The sequence below is a fragment of the Acanthopagrus latus genome, chromosome 3, assembly GCF_904848185.1.
Source record: "Acanthopagrus latus isolate v.2019 chromosome 3, fAcaLat1.1, whole genome shotgun sequence".
NCBI classification, from domain to species: domain Eukaryota; kingdom Metazoa; phylum Chordata; class Actinopteri; order Spariformes; family Sparidae; genus Acanthopagrus; species Acanthopagrus latus.
Genome location: NC_051041.1, coordinates 6,131,607 through 6,157,699, shown reverse-complemented (window position 1 = coordinate 6,157,699; position 26,093 = coordinate 6,131,607). Strand labels below are relative to the sequence as shown.

The following is a 26,093-nucleotide window of genomic DNA, read 5'->3' as shown; positions in this document are numbered from 1 at the left end:
AGTGTTTAGCATGTTGACATTTTTTAAATTTTAAATCCCATGAGGATACGTCACAGCCTGGCATGGCTTTTTAACATGTAAACCGCGCGCCCTGGCTGTTGGCTAACTAATTAGCTTGCCATGCTAGCTCGTTGTGGAGAGAATCGACAACAACATTCCTGTGCGGATTATTCAGCCACTTAAAAATCAAAGTTCAGACACGGAGATCGGCTTTAAGGAGAGCGTAGACAAGAGGGAGAAGGCCAGGTTGTAAAGTACAGGATGTCTATTCAGTACGAGGAGCCTGCGTTAGCGGGGAGTTACGATGTTGTGGGGTCGTTTCCTAAAAGTTTTGGTTATGGGGTGGAGGAGCCAGACATGGAGGAGAGCTCCGCATCAGCTGACAAACCGAGGATCCTGCTGATGGGACTGAGGAGGAGTGGAAAGTCGTCTATTCAGAAGGTAAGTCACCTAAAAGTGCTGCCAAGCTAACCTGGAACACACCTGTTCAGTTTCATGACAGGGAGGGGTGATGTTATGCCCTAATACTGAGAGATGATTCTAATATTTAAACTACCTTCATTGATAAAATGGGCGGGTCAAAATATCAACACCCCCCAGAGAAGTATGTCAAAATAAAGCTGGACAGCAACACAACAAACAGAAATGTGAGTCAGCGCCTTACTAAAGCAGATTCAGCAAAAACTGATCATCACAATCTTCATGACGAGATAGTACTGATTACAGGACTGTTGCATTAGACTGCATTATTTTTAATAAGCAGGTAACTGGTTTAGATTACAGCCAAAAGATCTTTCTCAAAATGACACATGTTTATTCTGTCTCACTCTGTCCATATTTCACTCAGAAGGTTTATTATCTGTTAATGTTATAAAAATCAATCAGTCAATAAAGTATATTATCAGATTTAACTCTCAAATGTCAACATCTGCATCTACCTCCAAACTAGGGGGTTTTTATTGGGCCATGACGTGTGAATTCTTCTTGTAGTTTTATAGAATCGCAATATGTTAACATACTTTTAAGTTTAGAGAATGAAGCCAGTGGATTGGGAAGACATTGTACCGAGACAATGATCCCTTGTGCTTCTCTGTGCAGGTTGTATTTCACAAGATGTCTCCCAACGAGACGCTTTTCCTCGAGAGCACCAACAAAATCTACAAGGACGACATCTCCAGCAGCTCCTTCGTCAACTTCCAGATCTGGGACTTCCCCGGCCAGGTGGACTTCTTTGACCCCACGTTTGACAGCGAGATGATCTTCAAGGGAACCGGCGCCTTGATATTTGTCATTGACGCTCAGGTGGGATGACATTTTAGGATTTTAAGGCATTCTGGTTGAGATCAATCAACACATCCCCTTTTTTCCTGTGCTGAATTTGTCTTGTGTTTTAGGATGACTACGTCGAGGCTCTCGGGCGGTTACACCTCACTGTGTCTAGAGCCTACAAAGTGAATCCAGACATCAACTTTGAGGTGTTCATCCACAAGGTCGACGGCCTGTCTGATGACCACAAAATAGAAACACAAAGAGACATTCACCAGAGGGCCAATGATGATCTGGCAGATGCCAGCCTGGAGAAGCTTCACCTCAGGTCAGTGTGTGCCACGTACCGCTGTTGGTCATTCTTAGAAACCAAGTTAATTTTTAAAATTGTAGTCTAACAGGATGGTCTTGTTCGAGCTCTTGAGAGAAGTGTTAGTGCCTCAGAACTGAGTTCACAAACTGCAGAATGTTTCTCAGAGATATTTAATGCACTGGAAGGAGAAAATTACTTTATGGCAGCAGCAGAGAAAACAGTCCCACCTTGTTCTGTCAATTCTGCCTGTTTGCTCGAATTATATTCAGCTGTTTACTGAATCTTTACAAAGGTCAGCAGTTGTTTTTTTTTAAATCATTTTCTTCACAGGCATTAAACACGAGCCTGCTGTGTGAGCTTTACTGACATTGTCAAGTCACTTTTTATTATTATCAGTCTGTGAATCTGCATAATGTGCCTTAAATCTGCACTTGTTAATGTTTTAATAAAATTGGTTTCCTGACCTTTTGTGTTTGCTCTCATCAGCCTCTTTTCCAGCAACAGACGCACAAAATGATCTACCAGCTTGTGCAGTTATATCAGCTGCTAACAAGAGACACATATTCAATACTTCCACGCTTTAATTTGCAATATGCTTGTGACTTGTGCTTTTCTTGTTATCTATAGACAGAGCAGCTGCCCCACTCTAAACTCTTGTAACATCTGACATGAGCCATAGGTTTTATTCTCACGTATGAAGTGAGAACATCTGCTTTACCAGCACCTGCTTCAAATGCAATTCGGCCGACTTCATTGACATTCAGAAGCGGAGCTGAGAGCCTCAGAACAGTGAACAGAAACTGGTCATACTGCTCTCAGTTTCCATCACGGTTAGATTTGTGGGTTTTCCACGTTGGGAAAAGGCTGTTTGACTCTGTTTTAAAGCCTGCAGTGATGTTACCCACGCCTTCACGAACAGCATCCGAGCATCATCCAACAAGACGAAAAGTTTTGCTGTGTGATGAATGGCCTGAATACATAAACAATACAGCATAATATGAAAAGGTTCCTCCATCATTGCTTGATATACACATCTTGTCATGTCTCACAGTCTTCCTGATGAAGTTCAGGGGTCAGCTCTCAAATGGAGCTGCCAGATTTGATGTGTAAGTTGGTCGAGGTTATATGACTGTGGAGCGGTTAAATCGGTACATTGTTTCATCCTCTCCTGAAGCAGACACGACATCACCAGTCTTGCAGCGTTTGCGCTGAGGCTTATTTGGTGACTTTGTTTATTTTTGTACTTCACACTTTTCTCCTTTCCCTCCTCAGCTTCTACTTGACCAGCATCTACGACCACTCCATATTCGAGGCCTTCAGTAAAGTCGTCCAGAAGCTCATTCCACAGTTGCCAACGCTGGAGAACCTTTTGAACATTTTCATCTCTGTACGTTGTTTCCTTTTATTGACATTGTTTAACTACATAATAAAGTGTCTTTTCTTAACCCACTCTAATAAATATCTTTTTGTTTAATGTTTTGCAGCATTCAGGGATCGAGAAAGCCTTCCTGTTCGATGTTGTTAGCAAGATTTACATCGCCACTGACAGCTCTCCCGTGGACATGCAGTCCTACGAGCTCTGCTGCGACATGATCGACGTGGTCATCGACGTCTCCTGCATTTACGGGTGAGAGGATTTATATTCTGCGTGTTGGCAGTGATTGTTTCCTTTCTTTTTGCGACGTTTAAAAGTGTCCTTCTGTCTTCTCTTTCTTGGCAGGCTCATGCCGGATGGCAGCGGCTGCGCCTATGACAAGGAGTCTTTGGCTATTATCAAGCTGAACAACACTACAGTGCTTTATTTGAAAGAGGTCACAAAGTTCCTCGCGCTCGTCTGCATCCTCAGAGAGGAGAGCTTCGAGAGGAAAGGTGGGTAGTTTCAGACTGTATAAATGGGTAAATCTGTGAGACAGGTTTGATGACACAGGATGTACTAAATGTCTCATTCAAGTGTGAAGCTGCCAGCTCAAAAGATATTCTGCAGAGTGTAACTTCGATTTATTCGAGTTCTGTGCTTCAGTACAAACTGAAGTACTTGTGCTTTATTTGAGTATATTATTTCATGTTACTGTATACTTGCACTCCATTACATGTCAGGGAGATACAGTTTTACTCACTTGTTATTATTTGACAGCTGTCGTTACAAATATGGATTTTAAAAACAAAACGTATGATAAAGTAAAATGCATTGACCCGTAATAAGACACAGTACAGACGATGACAGCGTGCAGCAGGGTCTGAACACGGTTATTAGTGAAGCAAAATGTTTATTTAAATGCAGACACCCTGTTGTGTTATTGAAATACGCTGTCTTTTTAATATGGCGGGCTTTATAAACATGACTGCTGATCTGAACAACCCACAAAACAAGAGAAAACACACTTCAAAGCCTGCTACACATCATTTCACACCATCTTGAGGAAACATATCACTCAGTCTGGAAACTGTAGCAAAGTGGTACATGTTGTTTTTTAGATTTTCATCTGATGCAGTTTTGTTGTTTGCTGACTTACAGATGACGGCACAGATAGTATTTCAAGTTAAGTGTAAAAAAAGCACTTTGATGTATTTATTTGCAGAAAACAAACAAAGCAGCAGAAACGCAGCAACACAAAAAAAAAACCAGAAGCAGAATGTGCAGATGACACTCAGAAGCTTGTAATTGCAAAAGTGCTTTCTCAAGGATTGTTTTTCTAGAGAAGCTGACAGACAACCAGTCAAGAAATACTCTTCATGCTAAGCTAAGCTAAGCTATCCTGCTGTTGGCTGTAGCCTCACATTTTGCGTACAGACTAGAGAGCGGTGTAAAGAGGTGGCGTTGATCTTGTTATCATACACGAATGAGATCATTTCACATGACATCATCCCTCGGACATGAAGTCAGGGCTCTGCGTAACATCAGCGTTTTCTCCAGCGGCCGAGTTAATGATACAGTCAGGGGTTGTTTTTCCCACTTTCTGCATGTGTTACCAGCGTAAATACACATTTGCAGCTCATTTAGGTCAACAGATGCTCTGTGGCTGCACTTGAATATCTAACGTAATATTATGACATGACCGCTGTGTTTGGTGGATTATTGTAGGTAATTTGTGGTGGATTTTTTTACTTTACAAATTACAGACATGATCTCTGTGATTATTACAAAATACTGGAGATCCTCATGTAATACTATTCCCATGCAAACAGGGCTTTGGAGACTGTACTTAACATTTAAATGTGTTATTCTTTCTTTTTTCTTTTTTTTTTTAGGTTTGATAGAGTATAACTTCCACTGTTTCCGGAAAGCCATCCACGAAGTGTTTGAAGTTGGCACCTCGCCGCAAGACGCCAGCTCGTCCAGCAACAACCTGTCGGGCCTGAAGTACGCCGCCATGAACGGAAGCGCCATTTAAAAGCAGCCGAGAGGAGACGAGTGTGACTCTGCGGGTTCGGACCATGCAGAGAGACGACACGAAAAGCACACATCCATCCTGTCTGTCCATCAAACGTTGCCTTCCTGTGTGAAACTGATTGTGAGTCAGTCAGAGCTGCAGCTGGACTGAATCTGATCCACCTGTTGTATCGTCACAGGTGACGTATGCCAAAAGAAACTCTACAGTAGTTCCTGCTTTATACACATTAATCGGTAGTGAAATGTCTGTCAGCCATGTTTACCTTCTCGGCCAGTTGATTCTGTGTGTTTTCCAACTTAAACATACTGCAGTGCTCCTTGGACTCCAGTTGGAACTGTGTTTCCAGGAACAGACTTTACATTCTACAAGGGTACAAACTTCCTTCATCCCCCTGCTCATTTTCTCGTGACATATTGAGTGCTGTAAGTGGATTTAATCCCCCTCCGTATGAAGAGAGAAGCTGCGTGTTTGTCCTTCAGCGTGTTTTCTGTTGATAATGACTCATGCGACCAGCGACCGGCGCTCTGCTCAGGATCTCCACGGACCAGAACTGTGCCAGCGACACCATTAGGAGCCTCGGTTGATCAACAGAGGGGAGGACGGCATGTTGGTCTTAATGGAGTCTGGAAGAAACAAGCTGCCATGACGCTGACCGACGACTTCGACCAAAATTTACTCTGCAGGTTGATATTGTAGCTTTTCTCAGTGCGAGCGATGAGTCTGACCTGAATAATAATTCACAGACCTTGATGATTTTTTTTTTTTTTTTTATCATTGTACATAATTCTTTAATAAAATATGTTTCGTATTTTTGCTCAACTGAATCTTTATTTATGTGGAAGCCCACTTGTTTTCAACTTCCGTGTCCTCAAGTTGCATCTCATGAAATGATTTAAGAATTATGAGCTAATATGTTATAATTTGGAGAAAAATGATTATGATAAACATTTGAGATATGATGATAGTTAATATTTACTTTTAATAATGAAGTGTTTTTTTCCTTCTGACAATTTCCCCTACAATTATACGAACGTGTCAGAATTGCCTAGATATTTTTGTAGATTTATGACATGCTAAGTCATAATTATGAATAAACACTCCATAATGGAAAAAAACTGGCATGACTGGGCTTCCGCATAGAGCATATTTATGAAGCAAGTCGTCATTATGAAAAAACAGAACTGTCCTGACAGTTGCTAATAATTGCAATTTTAAGAAACTGAATGAAAATCAATCAAGTTATTAAATCAAATTATGGAAAATAACAAATAACGTGACAAATAACTTTTTCCAACATGCAGAATTGGGCTTCTAGCTTCTAGACTTTTAGCTTCAACTATGTGCATCCACTAACAGCTCCACCTGTAACTCTCAGGTGTGAGCAGCAGGCGGCAGCACATTCACATGTAAATATCTGACATTTCTGCATGATGCTGATGATTTCCCCTCCTCACTCAGGCTCAGCCAGTCACTTCATATTTTCTATGAAGCTCTCCACCATGAAGCTCTGAGATCTACCAGTCCATCAACATGTCTCTGCACATAAGCATCCCGATGCCACACACATGAGTTGAAGTCCTTCATCACATCACATCCACATGTAGTAGTGTGCACCCCGAATTAATGGGTAGTGGCAGGATGGAGCCACAGCTGAAGCCTCTAATCGTCCCCAGACCTCCTGCTCACCGCCGTGGAAAATGGAGGTCAATGAGAGGGAAAATGATATCTTGCTCTCCGAGCCCCTGCAGTTTGCTCCTGACCACAGAAAACTTAACGCAGCCGAGAAAACGTTGAAGAAGCTCGAGACTTCAGAGTGAAAGACAATGCAGAGAGTTTAAAGCATCCTCATCTGTGTGGGCTGGGTGTCAACAGATGGAACATGGTGCAGTATAAATTAAATACTGAATATATTAGATTATAAATCTGATCATTACAACTAGCCTTTGGGTTGAAAGCTCTGGAGAAAATCCAGTAAGTAGATTTTGTGTTACTAATTCCATGTCAAACTGTCTTAACGAGTGTTAACACATCTAAAACCAAACCACATATGAGGGATGTGTCTTTGATGAGGTTAATAAACGTTAATAAATGCTTTGTAACATGTATAAATGGCTTGATAAATGGTCAAAAATGTTTTAGAAAGCATAAAAGGCTGCTTTATAACACACTAAGATGTGTATAAAGTGTTAATACATGCTTTATAACACATATAAGACTCAAGCGTGTTCATAAATGTTTATATAAGAGAGAGATTTATAAACCTATGATAAAAGCTGTATAACACATGTAAGATTGTTCACACATATAAACAATATGTTTTATAACTTACCATAAGATTTATTTGTGTGCTTGAGCACCTAATAATTGCTGTAATAAGCACTGTTAGATTTAAATATGTGTATAAACATCAATAAATGCTTTATACCATGTAAAAACAGTTCAGAGGTGCTTTTATAAACTATTAATAAATGCCTCATCATGCAGTGTGCTTTATAAATGCTATAAAACTCACTATAAGGTTTGTTTGTAATCTCATAGTCGCTGTATAAATATCACTGTCACAGGTACTATTGTTACATCATGTGGGTTTAAAAATGCCACGGTGCACATTAAATAGCTCCTGCTACGAGAATATTACAGGGATTTTCCATTTTACATTGATAATAGAGCGGTTTTTACATCAGCAGCTGGGAGCTCAGCGTCCACCGTGTTATTTAAAATATTCAGTTACATCCAAGAAAACACGCGGAGTGAGTCCACCGTCTGTCAGCTGAACTCCACACAAGGTGACACCGAGGGAGTGGAAACACCGGGCAGAGGCAGAGAGAGAGAGGGGGCGGTGTTTGGAGAGGGCTGGTTTGGGTTTTTTTTTTTACGCACCAGACACACATGCTTCAGTCAGTGGAGAGCCGTCAGTTCTCAGCTCGCAGGAGCGCACGAGGAGGATTTAATCATCTGTCATATTATACACGAGAGCAGCACGAGAGCACGAGAGCTGAGATCCTGCAGAGAGGGACGGACGGAGAGCGTCTCCACGGGCTGCTGATGAGCAAAGAGAGGTAGGGTTACACCTGAAACGACTGATAATAGAGCTTTGTAGTGCGAGAAAGCAGGTGATAAGTGAATTTGGAGCGTGTTTTGGTGAGTTTTCATCAGATTAATCTCCTGAAGCTCGTGTGTTTGCTCCACTGAAGGCTTGCGCAGATCCTCACCTGTGTTCACCTGCTGCAAAACAGCATTTATGGATTTCTTTTACACGCTTTGAGGCTTTAAAATAAACCAAATCAATCTAAAATGATGGCTCATAATGTTTTTTCTAAGGTTAGTAAGCCATTTACTGACACTTCATAGCTGTGTCAAATGCCATTAATGAGAAATCTTGAAAAATGATGCAGACTTCGTTTTATTTCCAACAACCACAGACCAGATTGTTCATTAGAAACTGAGAATGCAAAGTACTAATCAACACACCTGCATCAATACCATATGAAAAGACATGTGTGTGGGATTTTTCACAACCTGGCAACCTACATTTTTTCCCTAAAATACTTGAAATTCATTGCTAAAGTTCAAGTTTCAGTGATGACTTGTTAACAATCGAAACGCTGGGCACGTTAGTGGGAACAAATAAAACCTTTATTGAGCTCATGAAGTTATAAAAGTCAACTATTTGACCCCCGGACATCCAGGATGGACCAGAAAAGGATGTTCTTTCTTTAGAGGGAGGAAATAGTGGCTGTTATTGGGGGGCTGGGGGCCTGAACGGGCTCCAAAGTGAGTAACTGATACTGCGATTAAGTGTCTGCAGCTCCGTGTTTCAAGTAGGATTTATGAGAAGACGAACAAGGAGAGCTCTGAGGAAACAATCCTTTGCTTTTAATGTCTCAATTATGCTCCATCATCTTAAGAATGAAACTGTAATGTGTGTTTTTTTCTTTTCTTTTCTGTTTTATTAATTGGAGACATGTTAACAAGCCTTTCAGTCCCGTAGAGTTAGAGTGATGTCATGTCTCCTTCAGATTGTGAATTTTCTTTCTGGAGACTCAAACCACCGCCCCCCCTCCGCTCCGGCACCGCTCATAGTTTCCATCACCGCACACCAGCCCCACGCCGCCATCATGTTCCAACCCATTAGGGTGAAATTAGTACATTCAATTGAAACAATCCAGCTCTGGTTGCATTGAAGAAATGTGTGTGTTTGTGTGTGTTGGTGCATTATTTTCTGTTTCACACAGAAAGGAATTCCTGACTTTTGTCTTCTTTTCTTTTTTTTTCTTTAAAAAAAAAAAAAAACAACAAAAAAACAGAGGGTGGAAGAAAAAGGCTTTTTTTTTCTTCTTCAGAGTTGCAACCACATGATTTTGCCACGTTTCGACCACAGTCGCATTCCTCTTAAATTCTTGTGTTGGGCGAAGGTTTGAGTTGGTGCACAATCACTGGAGACGAGCCAGAGACAAATAACACAGTTAGAGGAAGATGATTTTTTTTGGACTGTCAGGCTACTGACGGCCTCATCATGAGTCAGTCACTGTCTTTTCCATTTCCCAGTCCTGCTGCACAGCCTGGGAAGAGTTCAAGAGGAGCAGGCTGACATTTAGGGAAGGACTGGGATCCAGCCTACTAGATGAAAATATTCAAACCACTTTGAACCAAATGTGAAGCTGAGGGCAGCAGCTGTTAAGCTAGCTAGCATAAAAAAGTGGAAACAAGGGGTGACAGCTAGCCTATAGCTGGCCTTGTTTACAACTAAAGCACTAATGAATGTGTTATATCTTCGATTTTTCTGATTGAAGGGATGAAAGAGGAGCAGTTTTTTAGCTAGGGACATTTACTATTAGGCGAGCAGAGTGTGAAGCTAGAGCTAGCTGGTGATTAGCTTAACTTAGCACAAAATGAAAATGAGTAGTGGGGAATATGTAGCTTGAGTCCAAAAATACGCCTAAAAAAACCTACTAATGAGTATTCAGGATCCTGTATGTTAGTCAGTAACCATATTAAAGTCTAAAACCAACTTCTGGTGAAGTGAAACAGATTTCTGTCATGCTAGCTGTTCCTGCTTCTTTTGAGTCTTTTTGCGATGCTAAACTAAACTAACTGGCTGATGTTTGTAAGTTAGGCTATTTGTACCACACAGAAATAAAAGTGGGATCAATCTCTTCATCTAACTCTTGGGGAAAAAAGCTAATATGTGTACTTCTCATATGTTTAACAACAATTTCTGGGGTTGCATGCTAAACCTGGCGGTCATTAGGAACTGTGATCTAAACACTGACTGACTAAACACATGAGCTACAGTGAGCTCAGAGATTTTGGTAGACAGATTTTGTTATCTTGAACAGAGCTAGGCTAGCTGTTCCCACCTGTTTTGAGTCTTTATGCTAAGCTAAAGCTGCTGTTGCTAGCTTTTTGGTAATATATGTTTTACCATACAGACATGAGGGTAGTATCAATCATCTCATCTGACTCTGGGAAAGAAAAACTAGTGTGTTTCCCAAATGTTGAAGCACTTTAGAGAAAGAGCCCACATTTGTTCAGTTCAGAGTATTTTATAGCCTATGGTTTCTGCTTCAGTTTGAAGCCTAAATGTGTTTAAATACACCTCTGTTGGTCCACTGTTTCTGCTTCACTTTGGAGTAAATGTCCATTTTTTGCACCAGTAAAGTGGCACGTTCTGCTGGTGTAAAAGTTTAATTTTGGAGCTCTTCAACACAACAATGAAGCTCGGAATCAAAGTCAAATAAATCCAGCCGCAAACATGAACCAGAGACAGCAGGCCCAGCAGTCTCTCAGAAAACAAACATTTGTTACCATTAACACCCAGGTCCTGACCCGCCCGATGCCAGCTGGCTGCTGATGGGAAAATATGTTTACATGTGTATTTGTTTTAGACAGTAGATCAGGCCGACTGTTTATTTGTATCGGTCAGCGTTCGCATCCAAGTGCAACAACAATGCTGCCAAAAGTAACTTCACTAAAGATCTTTAAATTTAAGACACTTCATGAATGCTCTTGGTTATTATCTTATCAATATTCCTTTTTTACTTTAATTCATTTTGTAAGCATAAAAAAATGTTTAAACTTCAATATATTTTAGCCACTCTGGTTGGCAGAGTCATTCTACTGATCTGTTCAGCATTTTGGGGCAGACTGAAACATCTCAACAACTACTGGATGCGTCGGCGGGACATTTCTTCGCACACAGTCATGATCCTCAGAGGATGAATCCTAATGATCCCACACTTTTAATTCAAACACCAACAAACTCAAATTTAATTAGTTCAGTATGTTTGACTACATTTTATGATGAGTAACAACATTAGCCTTAGTTTAGGCTAGTTGGCCTCAGACATTTCAGTGCGAAGTGGCAAATGTTAGCATGCTAAGATGCTAAACTAAGATGATGAACACTACATGAACACAAACGTAGCTGCTAAACATCTGCATGTTAGCATTGTCACAGTGAGCCTGTTAGCATGCTACCTTTAGCATTTAGCAACAGTTACATAGTTAGTTAGTTTTGTGTATTATCCTTTTGTACATTTCTGTAAGTTTCTCTTCTATAACTGAATAAACAAGCTGTTCTCAGAGGACAATAAGGTCCCCAGAACACGGTTTGAAGCCAGAGAAGGTGGCAGGGTCCGCCAAAGTAAAACAATATGAAGCTGTGTTGTCCTCTAAGGTCTGTTTGTTTGTTCTGTTTTCTCAGTCATGAAAACAAAGAAAGATTGTTTAGATGAAAACAAAGAGACTTTGTTTAGATCTTTCTCTTCTTCACCAAAACTACACGGTGCACCTTTAAATTGAGCATTTGGGATGTCAGACAAAGTAAAAATAGAAAGTATTTAAAAGGAAATCTGAGAAAAGTTCAGAAGCTTTTCTCATTTCGTACCTCAGTATTCATCTCACGACCCCTGGCGGCAACCATCGCATCTGCTTTGCCACTGTGTGATGAAGTTTCATCACGGTGGCGACTTGTTTACTTGTCGTCTGGCTGTTTGTCAGTTTAGTTGACGGCAGCAGAGGTGAAACTGCAGCTGCGGCCCACATTGTTCCACTGGATAAACAAACATGCCATCTGGAGACTCGTAAAACAAAGCCAGGCACGTATCACTGATATGCAGTGATACTGATCATGTTGTGGTTGTATTAAGAGTTACAAAAAACTCTCTACTCAACTTTGAAATAATCAGAAAAACTTCACAGATACGCCAATTTGACATCTCAGCGTAACATCAGTGTTAAAAACAGCAAGAAGTGATTAATCCTCGATGGCTGAATGTACATTTTATCATATATTTTGATCTGCAGGAACAAAACCAGACCTTAATTCTAACAGCACTTCATGCTTTATTCTTAATAAGTCTGTTTATTTGTCGCCCACATTAACACCGGTCATGTTCTGGTTTCTGAACGGATGATAACCGACATTATAAATTACAGTGGAGCCTCATTGTTGAATAACATTTCAATCTTTGCCACTGATTTATCCTAATAAGGAACAACGTTTCTCAAGTTAAAGTAACCAAACCGATGCTACAGATCTGCCAACTCGGTAAACGCAGAATATCGTCATTGTTTGAAAAAGCAGCAAGAAGCAATTTCATCCCGACGAGATCTCTAATCAGCGGCAACAAAAACGTACAACGTGTGTTCATTTTGATTTGTGTGCGTGCGGCCCGAAATTGGCCTTGTGATCTGCAGGAAGCCACACCACATTGAGCGTCTTTGTACCGGGGATGAAAGGGAGCACAGTCATCTGACAGCCATAAGAAACCCGTCTTGTTTTCTTTTTTTCTTCTTTCTGTAACAGTTTCTGCAGCCATGAGGGTGTCACTTCTCCCTCACGGCTGCAGGGCTCCTCTGTTGTCAGTCCACACAGCGTTATTGTGCCGCTGTCAATATTCTCATTCACCTCCCTCAAATCCAGGTTATGCAACGCAGGAGTCACACAATATGAGGCCTGTTCCGAGCTTCAGAGACCGTTCAGGGAACCCTAATCCATTTCACGGGGAATAGACGTTAAAGTGGGGATGGTAATTAAAAACCAACTTTGTTACATGCTTTTAGTGTTGCAAGTGAAAGCACACACAGTTTGGAGTTCTTCAATGAGATTTAAACCAGCGGGAGAGAAGGGAGTGATAGGAAAAATAAGGCATCTCCACTAATTCAAACATTTTGATCTAGTTCGTTCAATCCATACGGTTGCAGACATAGAAATCAGATGGAGAATCATTTAAATTTTTAGATTTTGGATCTTCCAACAGTTCATTCCCTTAGAACTGCTCTTAGTTAGCTTTTAAATTGGGCTAACTTTACTGGCATCATTTTTAATGTTGACTGTTTTTGTTTTTTACTCACAGTCTCAGTTCTTTCGTAGGTGTGCATGAGAACTTGGTGATTGCAAGTTTGAGCACCAGAGAGAATATGAAAACAGACAAAAAGGTTTTTTCTTAAAACAGACATCGAAGTTTTGTCTGTGTGTGCAACAACGTCATCCCCCCAAAAAAGGCCCTGAGTCTGTTTTATAAAGCATGAATTGATATTTTGTGTCCGTGACAGATTTAACACTTACCTACATATTTGTTCTGCAAGATTTTATCATGTGTGACAGCGGTTTTCATCACGGAATAATCTGGTTTGTAAACCGCAGACACAAGTCTAAATTCCTGCACTGGGAAAATAAACACTAACACGCAGCAGCGGCAGCTCTCACGGCTCGCAGAGTTCCTGGCTCCGGTCGTAAGAAACTGTCAGGTCGCCGAGGAGCGAAACAACAGCAGCGAGCCATGAAGGGACATGAGACAGGAGGCCCGGTGGCTGATCCTGGGAGACAGTTGCCATTTGGCTGCTGCTTCAAAGCCCTCTGCGCCAAGTGACTCCGGTAAATCTGTCACCGGGACGGACGGTGTATCTGCAAAGCATTCAACATGTCCACTCATCAAGGTGAATTGTGGGTTTAAATAGTTTCAGCAGCCGTGTTACCAGAGAGAGAGAGAGAGGAGAGTACTTACACGGGATTGATGACTGTTTGGATTAAGGAGGAGAACAGGGGTGACAAGTGTACCTGGATCTGAACCAGGAGGACACCTGTTGAGTAACGCGAACGCCTCTCGAACAGGCCGCTGACAACATGTGAGTCGGTGCTTTAGACTATTAATGTCAGCCAGACAGGACGGAGTGAAAGTGAACAGCTGCTCCACAGATTTTTTATTTGCAGTCAGTTGTGGCATTTAAGCGAGACGTATGGATCTTGGGATTTAAATTAGCTAATGAAAACATAATAATTAAACTTAATGACTGCTGTAGTTTAGCACTAACATAATTCACTTTTAAAATCATCTACCTGACTTCAGGTGGTCTGAATTCAGTTAGCCCTCCACCGTTGCTTATCAGGCATGTTGAATCTGAATATCTGATTGGCTGATCAGCAAAGCCAATCAGTGCCTGAGAAGAGAAACAGAAGCGAACAGAGAGAGACGACTGAGCCTGTCACTTAAGTCTCCTAAATTTTACCCATTTACGCCGTGTTTCCTTCTCCTTCTCCTCCGACTGTGAGATATCTGACGAGACTCCAGTCTTAATGCTAAGCTATGCTAAGCTAAAGGACAGCTTACGGCAGAGCTGAAAGAAAAACATGGGAGTTGCTGCCTTTGTCGATGAAAACATATCTGAGGGATCATAAGTTTAGTAACACTCGCTGACTTCCTTCTTCACATCATCTGATGTTTCCTTCGACGTCGTGATGACATGCGGCAAAATGAAATTATCTCACCATCAACCTTTGGATTTGAACATTTTTTGATACATTTAGCAGCACAAAAATATAAACATAACAGGTTGTTTTTATACATTTTTATACATATTGCATCTTCTCTCCCTCGAGAGTCGTGCCATACTGGCCTCTTGTATAGCTGACTATAAAAGTTATAATGGACTCTCCTATAGGAGCCATAAAATATTGGTTCCAACAATGATGGATTTTAATTAGACGCTGTTGTGTTTTGGCACCAGTCCCGTAAGAATTCCCTCTTGGAATTGGAAATTAACGACGGACAACAGCTGGACAACCACGGAATGCGTTCGCAGATGTTTCGGCTCAGGAAGAGAAACATAAAGCTCAAAACCTGCAGACTATGTCCGGAAGGAAAACCATTGTTCTATCACCGCATTCATCGCAGACGTGGATGCACGAGAATAGAAACCCGAACCTCTTCAGACGTTTGAGGAGGGAAGTTGGGCTGATTTCCACAGCACTCTGACAGAAAACAGACATAGGATGTGATGTTTTTTTTCGCCTCAGTTTGGTTTTTCCGCCTTGTTTTGTTGACCCGGCTTGATGCCCTTGAAGAGGAAGCGGTGCTGTTATCTGCAGGGAGGGATGTGCAGCGTGAGGGATGTCCACAGCGGTCATGCTAACATGGCAGTGGAGAGAAAAAGTCTCCAAACCAGCCGTGGAGGAGGAGGAGACGACTGAGAGCAGACTGTGTTTATCCTTTATATGTTTATCTGGAATTGCTGCATCATCGGTTATTAGACACATAATGTTTGATGGCAGTCAGACGCGAGGAATGTAAACTGGTCTTTTTCGAGACGACTCCTCAACGGACCAGATGCAGATACTTGAAGGTTACGAAGCATGAAGAGCTGTACCTGTAAAACTGAGCGCTAAAACCTTCTTTTAACCGTTCTTCACAAAGCACGGCGATGAGAGGCTGCTGTACATCGAAGACCGCAAGTGTCACAGAGAGAGTTTTAATGTAACTTGAAAAATTGGAATTCAGTTGTCATCTTCTCGCCCTTCACAGCAAAACAGTGTTCTCTAAAACAACTTAAGTAGAGAAGGACTTGTTTTAAATCGTTAGTGGCGTAATTAAATTCTGCAGAAGCCACGAGTTTCCCAAACTGATTTGATCTTTTCTAAGCCGATATCTTCCCTGTAGCTGCTGAACTAAAAGTGTACACACAAACCCCTTTAAGGTCAAACAATGCAAATGTGTCCTTGATCCCACCGGACACGTCTCAGTTACCTGCTGTGTGCAACACTGTTTTATTCCATCCTCCTTCATATCCGACTTGGAGCGTTTCAGAAGTGGAGCATCGCACCTGCCTGACACTGTTGAGCTGCAGTTTGTGCTTCTACTGTGGTTGAGTAGTCACTTTGTTAATATTTCAATCATCTCCGGCAAACTTTTCACTGCTGTAACGCGGTGCAGATGTGCCCAGTGGAGTGGGATGCAGCAAACTCTCCGATTGGTCAGAGAGCAGCACCCACCTTTTACCTCCGCTATCTTTGTCTGCTCGGCAAGAAAGACCTAAAGTGTGACATAAAGGCTAAAAGGAGAGGCCGAACGTGAATCTAACAGCTAACAGGAAAAGCTTATTCCTCGAACGTTTTCTCAGCTGCACTCTGTTGAACCCAAGTCCTCTTTTCTGACATTGTAGAAACATGTCAAAGCCACTCTGTGCCCAAAATAGGGTGGAAAGATTATAAACAATGACCGTTTCCAAGTGAAATACTTCAGTGTCTGCCTTTGTAAATGTTCCAGACGTTGTGATCCTGAGCATGAACGTACAGCAAACTCTGGAGTCTTATCCACGATCTTCATCCACTCTGTGTATATCTCTGGTAGCCCGGCCTGCTTTGTCTTAACTGTTCAGCAGGAGGGTATTTTAACCTCCCACACTTCATTTCCTCGCTCATTTCCCTCCCCTGCTGCAGAACACGGGGTCACATGGCCCGCTAATGCCTCGCTGTGGGATGATGTTATTGTCTGTGTGCCCGGCTTTGTTTCCACCTGCTCTTCCTCCTCTCATCAAACTATTAATCACATCATTTATTTAGAGGAAGACTCTTGAGATGCATCAGGTGGTTTTTAAGAGGCTGCTGATGAGTCATTACATTTAAACAACTACTGGCTGTCCGGTCGACAGATCCGTGATGAACCCAACAAAATTAAACCTGGCGTACTGGACCTTCACTGTATGCTCGCAGTTTGGTTACAGGAAAACATTGTGGTTTTAGTTTAAATGACGTTTAAAGTCAACAATGGTTTATTATCAATGCAGGTTACATAATGTGACTAAGGTTACACATGTTTAACTCAATCATCCATCCGCGACCTCCTTCCCATGTTGACTTTGTTGCTGTACAAATGTAACCTGACCTCCTCCTTTGCTGCTGTAACAACTACTATGGCCACTAGAGGTCCCCCACTTAAGAAATATAAATACGGAACGTTATGAGCTGCTTTCACAGTCGAGAGCTGAAAAGTGGCAGTATTTTTTCTTTTAGATTTAGAAAAGGGACAGTAGCTCGATTGTGCAAGCAGCTTATCATTACACATATTTGTGTTTCTTTTTAGGCGGCGCCCTCTAGTGGCTGTAGTAACTATTACGACTGAAAAGGAGGAAGTCAGGCGGCGCAGTAAAAGAACGAGAAAATCCACAGAGATAGGAGGTCCGAGATGGATTGTCGGGTTGAATGAACAGGACTTTTACACAGGAGACAGCTGTTCGTGCCTAGTAAGAGGGCAAAACTGAATGTTGAGTTATTTTCGCTCCAGTAACATACTGAATCTACGTCACATACCCGTAACTGCAGTTCTGTACGTACTGTAAATTATCTTCTCATAAAACCCACTATGTTCTCCCAAACCTAACCAAGCTAACAACAGTCTGCAACAGTCATGTTTGAACGGTGATATTGGCCCTTTTGATTCGTCAGATCAGACTTCATAAAACATCCCTTGCAATTGCTGAGTCGAAAGAGGCGATGTCTGTCATCAGCTTAACCATTCATCAAAAACAGGCTTGTCTGACTCGTTCAATGACTGAAAACAATCCTAGAAGCACCAATAAACAATGATTACAGTTCAGTAAATAAACGCTGAGATATAACTGCTGTTGTCCTATAAACAAACTTTATAAATGTACATGTTTGACATCTTTTGACCTGCAAATTATCAGAAAACCATGCACACTGAGTCTTGTTATTTTGCACCCTGTTGTTTTCTCAGTCTCATCTCTTGCTTGCTGACGTGTAGCGTTCGATTCCACACACTAAATCTCCAGCAAAAAAACAACCAAAACCATCTCCTGTGAGTCAAATCTACCCCCAAGACTGGTTGGGTCACTGATGAGCTGAGACATAAATATTCATCTTCACGGTCGATATGATAACAGATGAGGAAGTCATGCTTTGAATCAATATGGAACTAATTTTGAGAAAGCAACCCAATTTCCCCAGTGGGATTTTTGTTTAGTGTCACGCAGCCAGCCAAGACATAAAAAGCTCCGTAATGAGGCAGCTGAGATTTGAAAGATTAAAAGATTTTTATGAGAAAGTATGCTCCAGTTAAAAAGTTTTGCTTTCAGAGGAAATCCTGCTGAATTGAATAAGTGTCCCAGGAGATGTTGTTGTTTCTGTTGTTCTCTGAGACAAAAGGCCAGTTTTATTTGATAGAATAGCAGTAAAACCTGTAAAGTGCCTGATGGTTGGGCTAAAGGTGACTTTGGGAGAGGCTTATGTAATTTTCTGAGCCAGATATAATCATCCCTGTGAAATGTTCACAGCTGTCACAGGGAAAAAAAAAAAAAAAGAAGAAAACTTTGCAGCAATAAAACATCTTGATGTCAAATCACTGATAACAGGGAGAAAATGTTATGCCTTTAAGAGAAAGCTGAGCACAAAAGGAAGAAACAAGTGAAACTCAAGCCAAACACAGATGAAAAGCCCCTGAGAGAGCCTTTGAAACGGAGAACGGTTTTCACTTCAGCTCCCAACAATTAATATTGTTTAGTTGTTCTTTCTCAATGCCAAACCGCCGCGGGGGGCTCGGTACAAGAATGAGGGGGAGGAGGGGGGACGAGCTTTCACTTATTGGTGAGTGATGATGAAACGGGAGAAGCGGTTACATCATCTGGGCCGATTTACAATAAGTCAGCTATAACTCTTCAAGTTAAAGTGTTCACTCAGCCCTTTCTTTGCTGCCAGGGAAAACTTTCTGGATGAGAAACACTTTGAACAATATTTAACCGTTAGCTGCTGTCGAATGTCTTTAAGTAAACAGTCTCCATTTCTTACATGTTGAAAGTTATTTTAAGTAGGATTGTAAATTATTCTGTTGGGAAGTTTCACCAACAATCTCTCTGCTCTCCTGTCTGTCTCTCTCTCTCCGACACATTCTTCCTCTTACCTGTCGTGCGATTTATCCAACTACATTGTTTTGCATCTCCTGGAATAAATTCAAACTAGATGGTACTGGACTTCACCTCAAGTCTCAATGTCTCATTGAGACTTGAGGCGAATGTCTGTGCAATGTCTGTTTTTCCACCAAAGCACCTGTTTTTTTTATTTTATACGCACAAAGTTATTGTGAAAAAGGAAATAAAGAACTATAATCAGTTTTTGTTCCTGTTAATATTAAACAGGGTATTTTAAGATCACAAAATCAGCTTATAAGAGCCCAAAACCACTCCTGCTTTGAATTTACTTTGGGCTGAACTGTGACAGGCGTTTTAGGATGATTTTACATACATTTCCAGGAATAAACTCACAAAGCCCTCCATAACCAGCTCTTCTTTGCTGCCACACTCCCTCCCACGGCCTCCGTTCCTCTGACGACAAAGTTCTTCTGTTCCCACTGTCCAGGAATAAGCAGTGAACCTGGACTGTTTGAAACTCCCAAAAACATCCGTGACTGGAAGGATCTTCTTACAGCTTTGAATGTTTGATTTGAGGTCCGGTAGTCTGTGGTGTGTTTTTAGTTGTTACACATCCTGTAACGTGTTTCACACTATTTTTGAAAAGTGCCCTTAAATGTTTTTTTTTTTTTTGTCCTCCCATCTTTGTCTCTCCTGATGGTCTTTATTTCCCAGCTGTATATCTAAAACTTGTCAGCCTCCCTTCATCCTGCTTTCTCTCTCTGTCTTTGCTAATCTCACTCCTCTTCCTCCTCCTTCCTGCGCCTTCTTCTCGCTGATAGCGAACACTAAACATTGCCTGTGATTCCTCTGTTTTGCAGGAGGTCGGCCAAAAGAAGACATCATGAGCGACCAGTTCGACTGCAAAAACTGCAAGGAGTCCCTGAGCGGACGCAAATACATCCAGGTGGAGGACAAGCCTCACTGCATCCCCTGCTACGACCGCCTGTACGCCAACACCTGCCAGGAATGTAAAGAAATCATCGGTCATAATGCCAAGGTGAGCTCGAGTCATACGGGAGGAGTTCCTTTGTCAAACCAGCTGGGATTCCTGGAAAACATAACTGCGCTTAAGGAACATCAAATTATCTGTAATCCCCTCTAAGTTAAAAATTAAAAACAGTGTAGTGAAGGAAACACCCACAGACGCAGTGAATTATGGACTCCCTGCGAGGGACCGGCTGTAAATTACACTCCTGCTTGCTTTGGCCGTCCCTCCTCCACACAAGACATAACAACATTCATCCTTCACCCTTCTCGGTCCCTCGGTTTTCTTGTTTCTTTTACCGTGAAACCCCACGCCTCAACTGTAAGTTTTTCACCCGCCGTTCAATGGGGCCATTTATCACAGAGCTCGCCTGAACTGCAGATGAACTGGAACACAAGCAGCTGTTCGAGAAAGAAATCACAAAGTGGGCTATTCTCATTTTTAAAAAAGAAAATAACGATGACAACGTGGACAGCAGGGTGTCGTAGAGAGTAGGAAACTTTGAGTTTAGACCTCCGTGTCCGCAAAACATCCAAAACTCTAAACTGTCCTTGTGCAGGAAACTGAATCTCGCGGTCGACCGTGACCTCTGACCTCCAAGCAGATGGGGGGGCTGAAAATAGAGTAACTCCCTGTGAGGAATGATAACATCGAATGTTTTTATTAACTCATTGTTTGGGGAGTTCCTGTATCATTCACTGTTACGGGGTGAAGGTGGCATTATGTGATATTTTTCTTCAAGAACAAGTCGAGCATTTAGCTGAGCTTTTTTCCTGCGGCAGTTATGAGACACGCACAATAAATCACGTCAGATCGTTAGCGCAGCGTAACCACGGTTTTGCATTGAATTTTGGTTATGTTTCGATTAAATATCTTTAACCGTGACTGCTTTCACCACCTCCAAACACTCACTCTGACCCTCTCCTCTTCCTCCAGGAGCTATTCTACGAGGACAGACATTACCACGCACACTGTTTTCGCTGTTTCCGCTGCGACCGCTCGCTGGCAGACGAGCCCTTCACCAGCCAGGGCGACGCTCTGGTGTGCAGCGACTGCTACTGCAACGAGTTCTCCTCCAAGTGCGCCGCCTGCGACAAGATAGTCATGCCAGGTAGCGACAACTTTTTTACCCTCCAGCGCTGAGTTCACCGAGCTCCTTGAGGACAAATTCTTGAGCAATCACTGAGTAAAGTTCACGCCCTGTCTTTGCAGGGATAAAGACTCTAATGAGGTTTTGTTAACCCGGGTGTGACAGCTTAGATGTGACAGAATGATTGTTTCCTTGCTCTGCTGAAAATATCTCCCAGCAGGGCTTTCAAAGCTCTGGGCGCTGTGACATCACGAGAGCAGCAGCGGTGTCGGATGACTGAAAATTACCCGGGCCTGTGGGTACTGTGGGATACTATAACTCACCAGTTCTCTTCTGAGCCGAGCAGTCATTTTTCTGCAGTTTCTGTTCAGCCTGGAATGCCTTTAAACGCAGCTTCTCTGTCCTAGGGTTCAAGTTCAAATCACTGTCACGCCTTCGGGCGGCATTTCAGGCCCCAAAAGTCGTAAAACAAGAACAGTGATTAAAGGATCTGATGTCCGATTCATGAGCATAACCGGCTCCTAGCTTTTATAAACCTCTGAAGTGAAGCATGTGTTCCTGAGAAAGCCGTGCACGCAGACATGTGTAGGTCAGCTCGAGTGTTGCTTTGCTGCAGCTTGTCAGATTGTTTGGATGCAAGATAAGCTGACATAATTTGATACTCCAGGAGGGCTGTGTAAGAACAGGTTGAGCCGTCAGACTGAATCATCACTTTTGGTCTTCTCAGTCTCAGATTTCTTTTGCGGCTTATAGTAGGGCAGAGATCAAAGATAGTGACACACAGCTCTTTAAATGTCAAGAGAAGATATCAACAAACAATCACAAACATTTGTCTGTATTCTTCTTCCTCTCTGGCAGGATCGAGGATGTTGGAGTACGACGGTGCCGCGTGGCACGAGGACTGTTTTACTTGTCACGGCTGTGAGAAGCCGATCGGTGCCGAGGCCTTCATCCCCGACAAAAACAACTACTACTGCGTGCCGTGCTACGAGGGCAGGGTCGCTCCTCAGTGCAGCCACTGCAACAAGGTGAAGCAGGCCTCACATATAGCTCAAGTAGAAAACATAATAAACGTAAATCAATCAAAACATACTCGATACCAATACTAAAATGGCACTCAGTAGATTGCATACCTCCGCCAAGACCCAACAGATACCAGTCACCTAAATACGCCTGACTTTTCTCATCAAGATACATAAATTATTCTTTGAGAAATTCATGAAAATGTCAAAGAAAGTAAAAATTCCTGATCTGTCCGTTTATCTGAATCTGCACCAAAAGTCACTGGGGTGTTTTTCTTTCAATCAAGTTTTGTAGAAATCCATTCAGCCATTACATTCTGTGTGATCCTGCTGACAAACCAAACCAAACACCACGAACAATTAAACATCCACGAGTCAGATTAAAGGATCAATATGAGTCAATAAGAAAAAAGCCATCTGAGACATCACAGCAGTAAAAACCTAAATGTTTCCAGGCATTACACATAAATTTACCGCTAAGCCGTATTTGTATTGCAAATTGCAGGCTCTGACTAAAGGAGGGGTGACCTACAAGGACGAGGTGTGGCACAAGGAGTGTTTCGTCTGCACGGGCTGTAAAGCTCCTCTGGCTGGTCAACCCTTCACCTCGCAGGGCGACAGTCCGTACTGCGTCAAGTGTTTCAGCAGCCTGTACGCCAAAAAGTGCGCCGGCTGCAACACGGCCATCACAGGTCAGTGACGTCTACACAACCACCAAGTGAACCCTCCAGAGCTGATGTCTGCTGGTGAACAGTAAAGCTGTGGTTCAGTCCTGTTGTTTATCAAATCCAAATGTTGTCCCGATGATTCCTGTTGATCTTGTCTATCTACTATCAGTTAAATGCCAAAACAATTATCTTCAACAGACAGGTGTCGGCAGACAGTTGACTCCGGTTCTTTAAATCTTGGCTCTGATCCTTCCCGTGGGGTTTGCATATATCCTGTGTTGTGTAGTTTGCTCCCACTGTCAAAAGAAATCACTACACAATAAAAGCCAGGCATGGTTGGGTTCTGCCAGTTAAACTCTTTTAAGTGTATATTACCGACCTTGTTAGGAAACAGTTGCTTATTTACACAACCAAGAGTTTACAGAGCAACATTATTATTCCATTGCAGTAATGTTTGTGTCCATCTGTTTAATGTTAATCCGATATTTGCACTCTTTTAGCTCTGTTTTTGGTCTCCACCACCTCCTGAGCTCCAGCTCGTTAGCTGTTAAATGCTCCGCTGTGTTTAGCAGTGTGACAGCCAGAACAAAACACACATTTGGCTCTACCTTGTGACCACTAAACAATACCACAATTAACCAAAACTATGAGAGTCTGGAGGCCTGGACTAAGTGAAAAAAAGATGGGGGAAGTCTGGGGCAGCCGCAACCAGAATTTCCCTTTCTAAACTAAGAGAAGACACATAAACCAATCCAACAAACAAAGCCTCTAAAAACAGAACTACCAGACCTCCATTTTCAAAAGAAAAGAAAATAACCAACTGAGGGAAAAAGACAGAAATACTCTGCAATGGTCAGGACTACTTATTCTGTGGAAGAGAGAGCAACTTCTCCTCCAGCCTTCCTTCAATATGGGACTAACTGACTAATGAGGAGCACCTGAGACAAGAGGAGAAAACGTGACTGAGCTTACGTGTAAAGTAGCTTTTTAGAGCCTTTTCTGTGAAAATAGCCGCCCTTTGCAGTCGAAAACGACACTGTGAGAGCAGCGAGACTGATACAAACAGTTAAAAAATCTGCTTAAATTTTCAATTAAACTCCATTAAACCAAGCAGAGCTGCCGATTCAGGTCGTAATTCTCTGTTGGTTCATCAGTGAGCGATCCCTTTCACACAAAGACATTTAATTCAATGTATTGTCGTTGTGAAAACATCAATTATTGATGTTCTGAAGACAGTGTGTAGCTCCAACCTGGCAACACAAACAACAACCCTCCTGAAAGAGTTTGCCCAGGGCTGAAAAAACAAACACTTCATTTAGAAAGATGCTGAAAACAGATACAAACTTTAAGTGAACACAGAGGAACAAGAAAATAAACAAAAACACAGCAATACATGTCTGACAATTATCTTCCTTATCTGTTGCTTTTTTTAAGGAACTTCACAGTTCGATGACATTTTGAATTAAATTCTTTTGACCACAGCCATGAACTAGAATACCAGCACCACTGGAGCTGGCAGCGTTTTCTTTTAGTTACTGCCAGCTGCTGTTGTTCTCTTGAATTCATTTACGTAGTTTCCGCAGCGTTATTAAACTTTATTTTCCGCCTCTAGTAAAACATTCCTCCATTAGTTGCTCATGTGTTGTGTTTATGTCTCTCAGGATTCGGAGATGGGAAGTACGTCTCTTTCGAGGACCGGCAGTGGCACCAGCCGTGCTTCAAGTGTTCGCGCTGCTCCGTGTCGCTGGTCGGCTCCGGCTTCTTCCCCGACCGCGACCAGATTCTGTGTACAGACTGCAACAACGACGACTGACCGCCAAAACTAACCACACCTGCAGACATCAGACACTGCTGACCGACACCAGCAGACAAACATCTAAACCTCAGCCTGGCACATGAACACTGCAGCACCACTAACTCACTCACGGTGTAAAGCTGAAACAAAGCTCAGTATTTACAGCTCAAAACTCTCATCAGCTTTCAGCACATTCAAATGTTTGTATAAATTCGGCACAAGTGTCTCATTGTTGTCTTGTGTATGTGTGTGTGTGTGTGTGTGTACGACGTTTTTTCTTTATTTTTTATGTTTTGCACATCAAAGACTAAATAAAATATTCAAAAGATACATGGAAAACTTTAAATTAAACCGTTTTAAACCATTTCACAACACTTTTCTTTCATGACTGCTAGATAGAACCAACATTTGAATGTTATGACCTATGCTAAGGCAAACATATTTATACTTTATATACTTTAAAAAAGCTTCCAATTTATAGTAAGCTTCCTCCTCCACTGCTTGTCTTATACTGTATGAACTTATCTGCTGAAACAAACTGTTGGAAAAATGTATATTTTGTTTTCTTTTCAGCTTAGACAGTCTTTACTAGTAAACATGCAATAAAAATGTCATAAAACAAAGAGTTGTGTATAGATTAATGAATGAATTGAAATACACTTGAAATATATAGGAGGTGTCAGTTAGCCTGTGCGTTTCCTCTGTCTATTCTCATGCTTTTCTTCTCATGAATTACTCTGTAAGCTGCTTTCATTCATTAGTTTTGACATCCAGCCAACATAAAAAAGACAGCACGTACTGCACAACAGGGAGTGCTACAATTCAGCAGCTGTAAAGACTTTTTCACTCTTAACCACAAATGTGAACCTCAAAAGTCAGGGGATAATCAGCGTCATTAGGATGCAGCATCTGGGAAACATGAATATTAAAACCATCCTTCATGGCAACACATCCAACAGGTGTTGAGATATTTCATCCTCTGGACCAAAGCTAAAATTGGCATCAGAAGAGCAACTTAGCTTGTGTAGTCTTGATTGAGGTGGTCGCAAAGTGAACACGCTGGTGAATCACTGCTCTACGATACACTCGGGAAAGGCAACAAATGAGAAATAGTATTCCGTCAAATTAAACAGTGTATTCAAAGATTGCTCTTTGTAGAGTTTAGTTTTCCTGATTGACAAAGAAACAAATAATCAAGCTATGATATCTTAAATTGCTTTTGCTGATTTTTAATGAAAACCATTTTATCTTAAACTTACTTGACAAAAAACCCTCTTTCTCAGGGGTCTAGTGTGTAGGATCTAATGGAATCAATCACTCTGCCCCTCGTCTCAGGTTTTTCTGTGGGTACTCCCAT

At 41.9% G+C, this 26,093-nt stretch overlaps 2 protein-coding genes across 2 annotated transcripts; both read left to right on the top strand.

Moving 5' to 3' along the window:
* Window positions 1-222: 222 nt before the first annotated feature.
* Window positions 223-5,779, top strand: rragcb (Ras-related GTP binding Cb). Its single transcript, XM_037092474.1, has 7 exons — window positions 223-441; window positions 1,099-1,302; window positions 1,395-1,594; window positions 2,852-2,966; window positions 3,064-3,206; window positions 3,300-3,448; window positions 4,829-5,779. Exons 1-7 carry the CDS (start codon window positions 262-264, stop codon window positions 4,969-4,971), a joined length of 1,134 nt encoding a protein of 377 aa, XP_036948369.1. The 5' UTR covers window positions 223-261; the 3' UTR covers window positions 4,972-5,779.
* Window positions 5,780-7,847: 2,068 nt separating this feature from the next.
* On the top strand, window positions 7,848-25,361 carry fhl3b (four and a half LIM domains 3b). Its single transcript, XM_037092327.1, has 6 exons — window positions 7,848-8,030; window positions 19,995-20,173; window positions 21,098-21,272; window positions 22,110-22,279; window positions 22,779-22,965; window positions 24,603-25,361. Exons 2-6 carry the CDS (start codon window positions 20,018-20,020, stop codon window positions 24,752-24,754), a joined length of 840 nt encoding a protein of 279 aa, XP_036948222.1. The 5' UTR covers window positions 7,848-8,030; window positions 19,995-20,017; the 3' UTR covers window positions 24,755-25,361.
* Window positions 25,362-26,093: the final 732 nt, after the last annotated feature.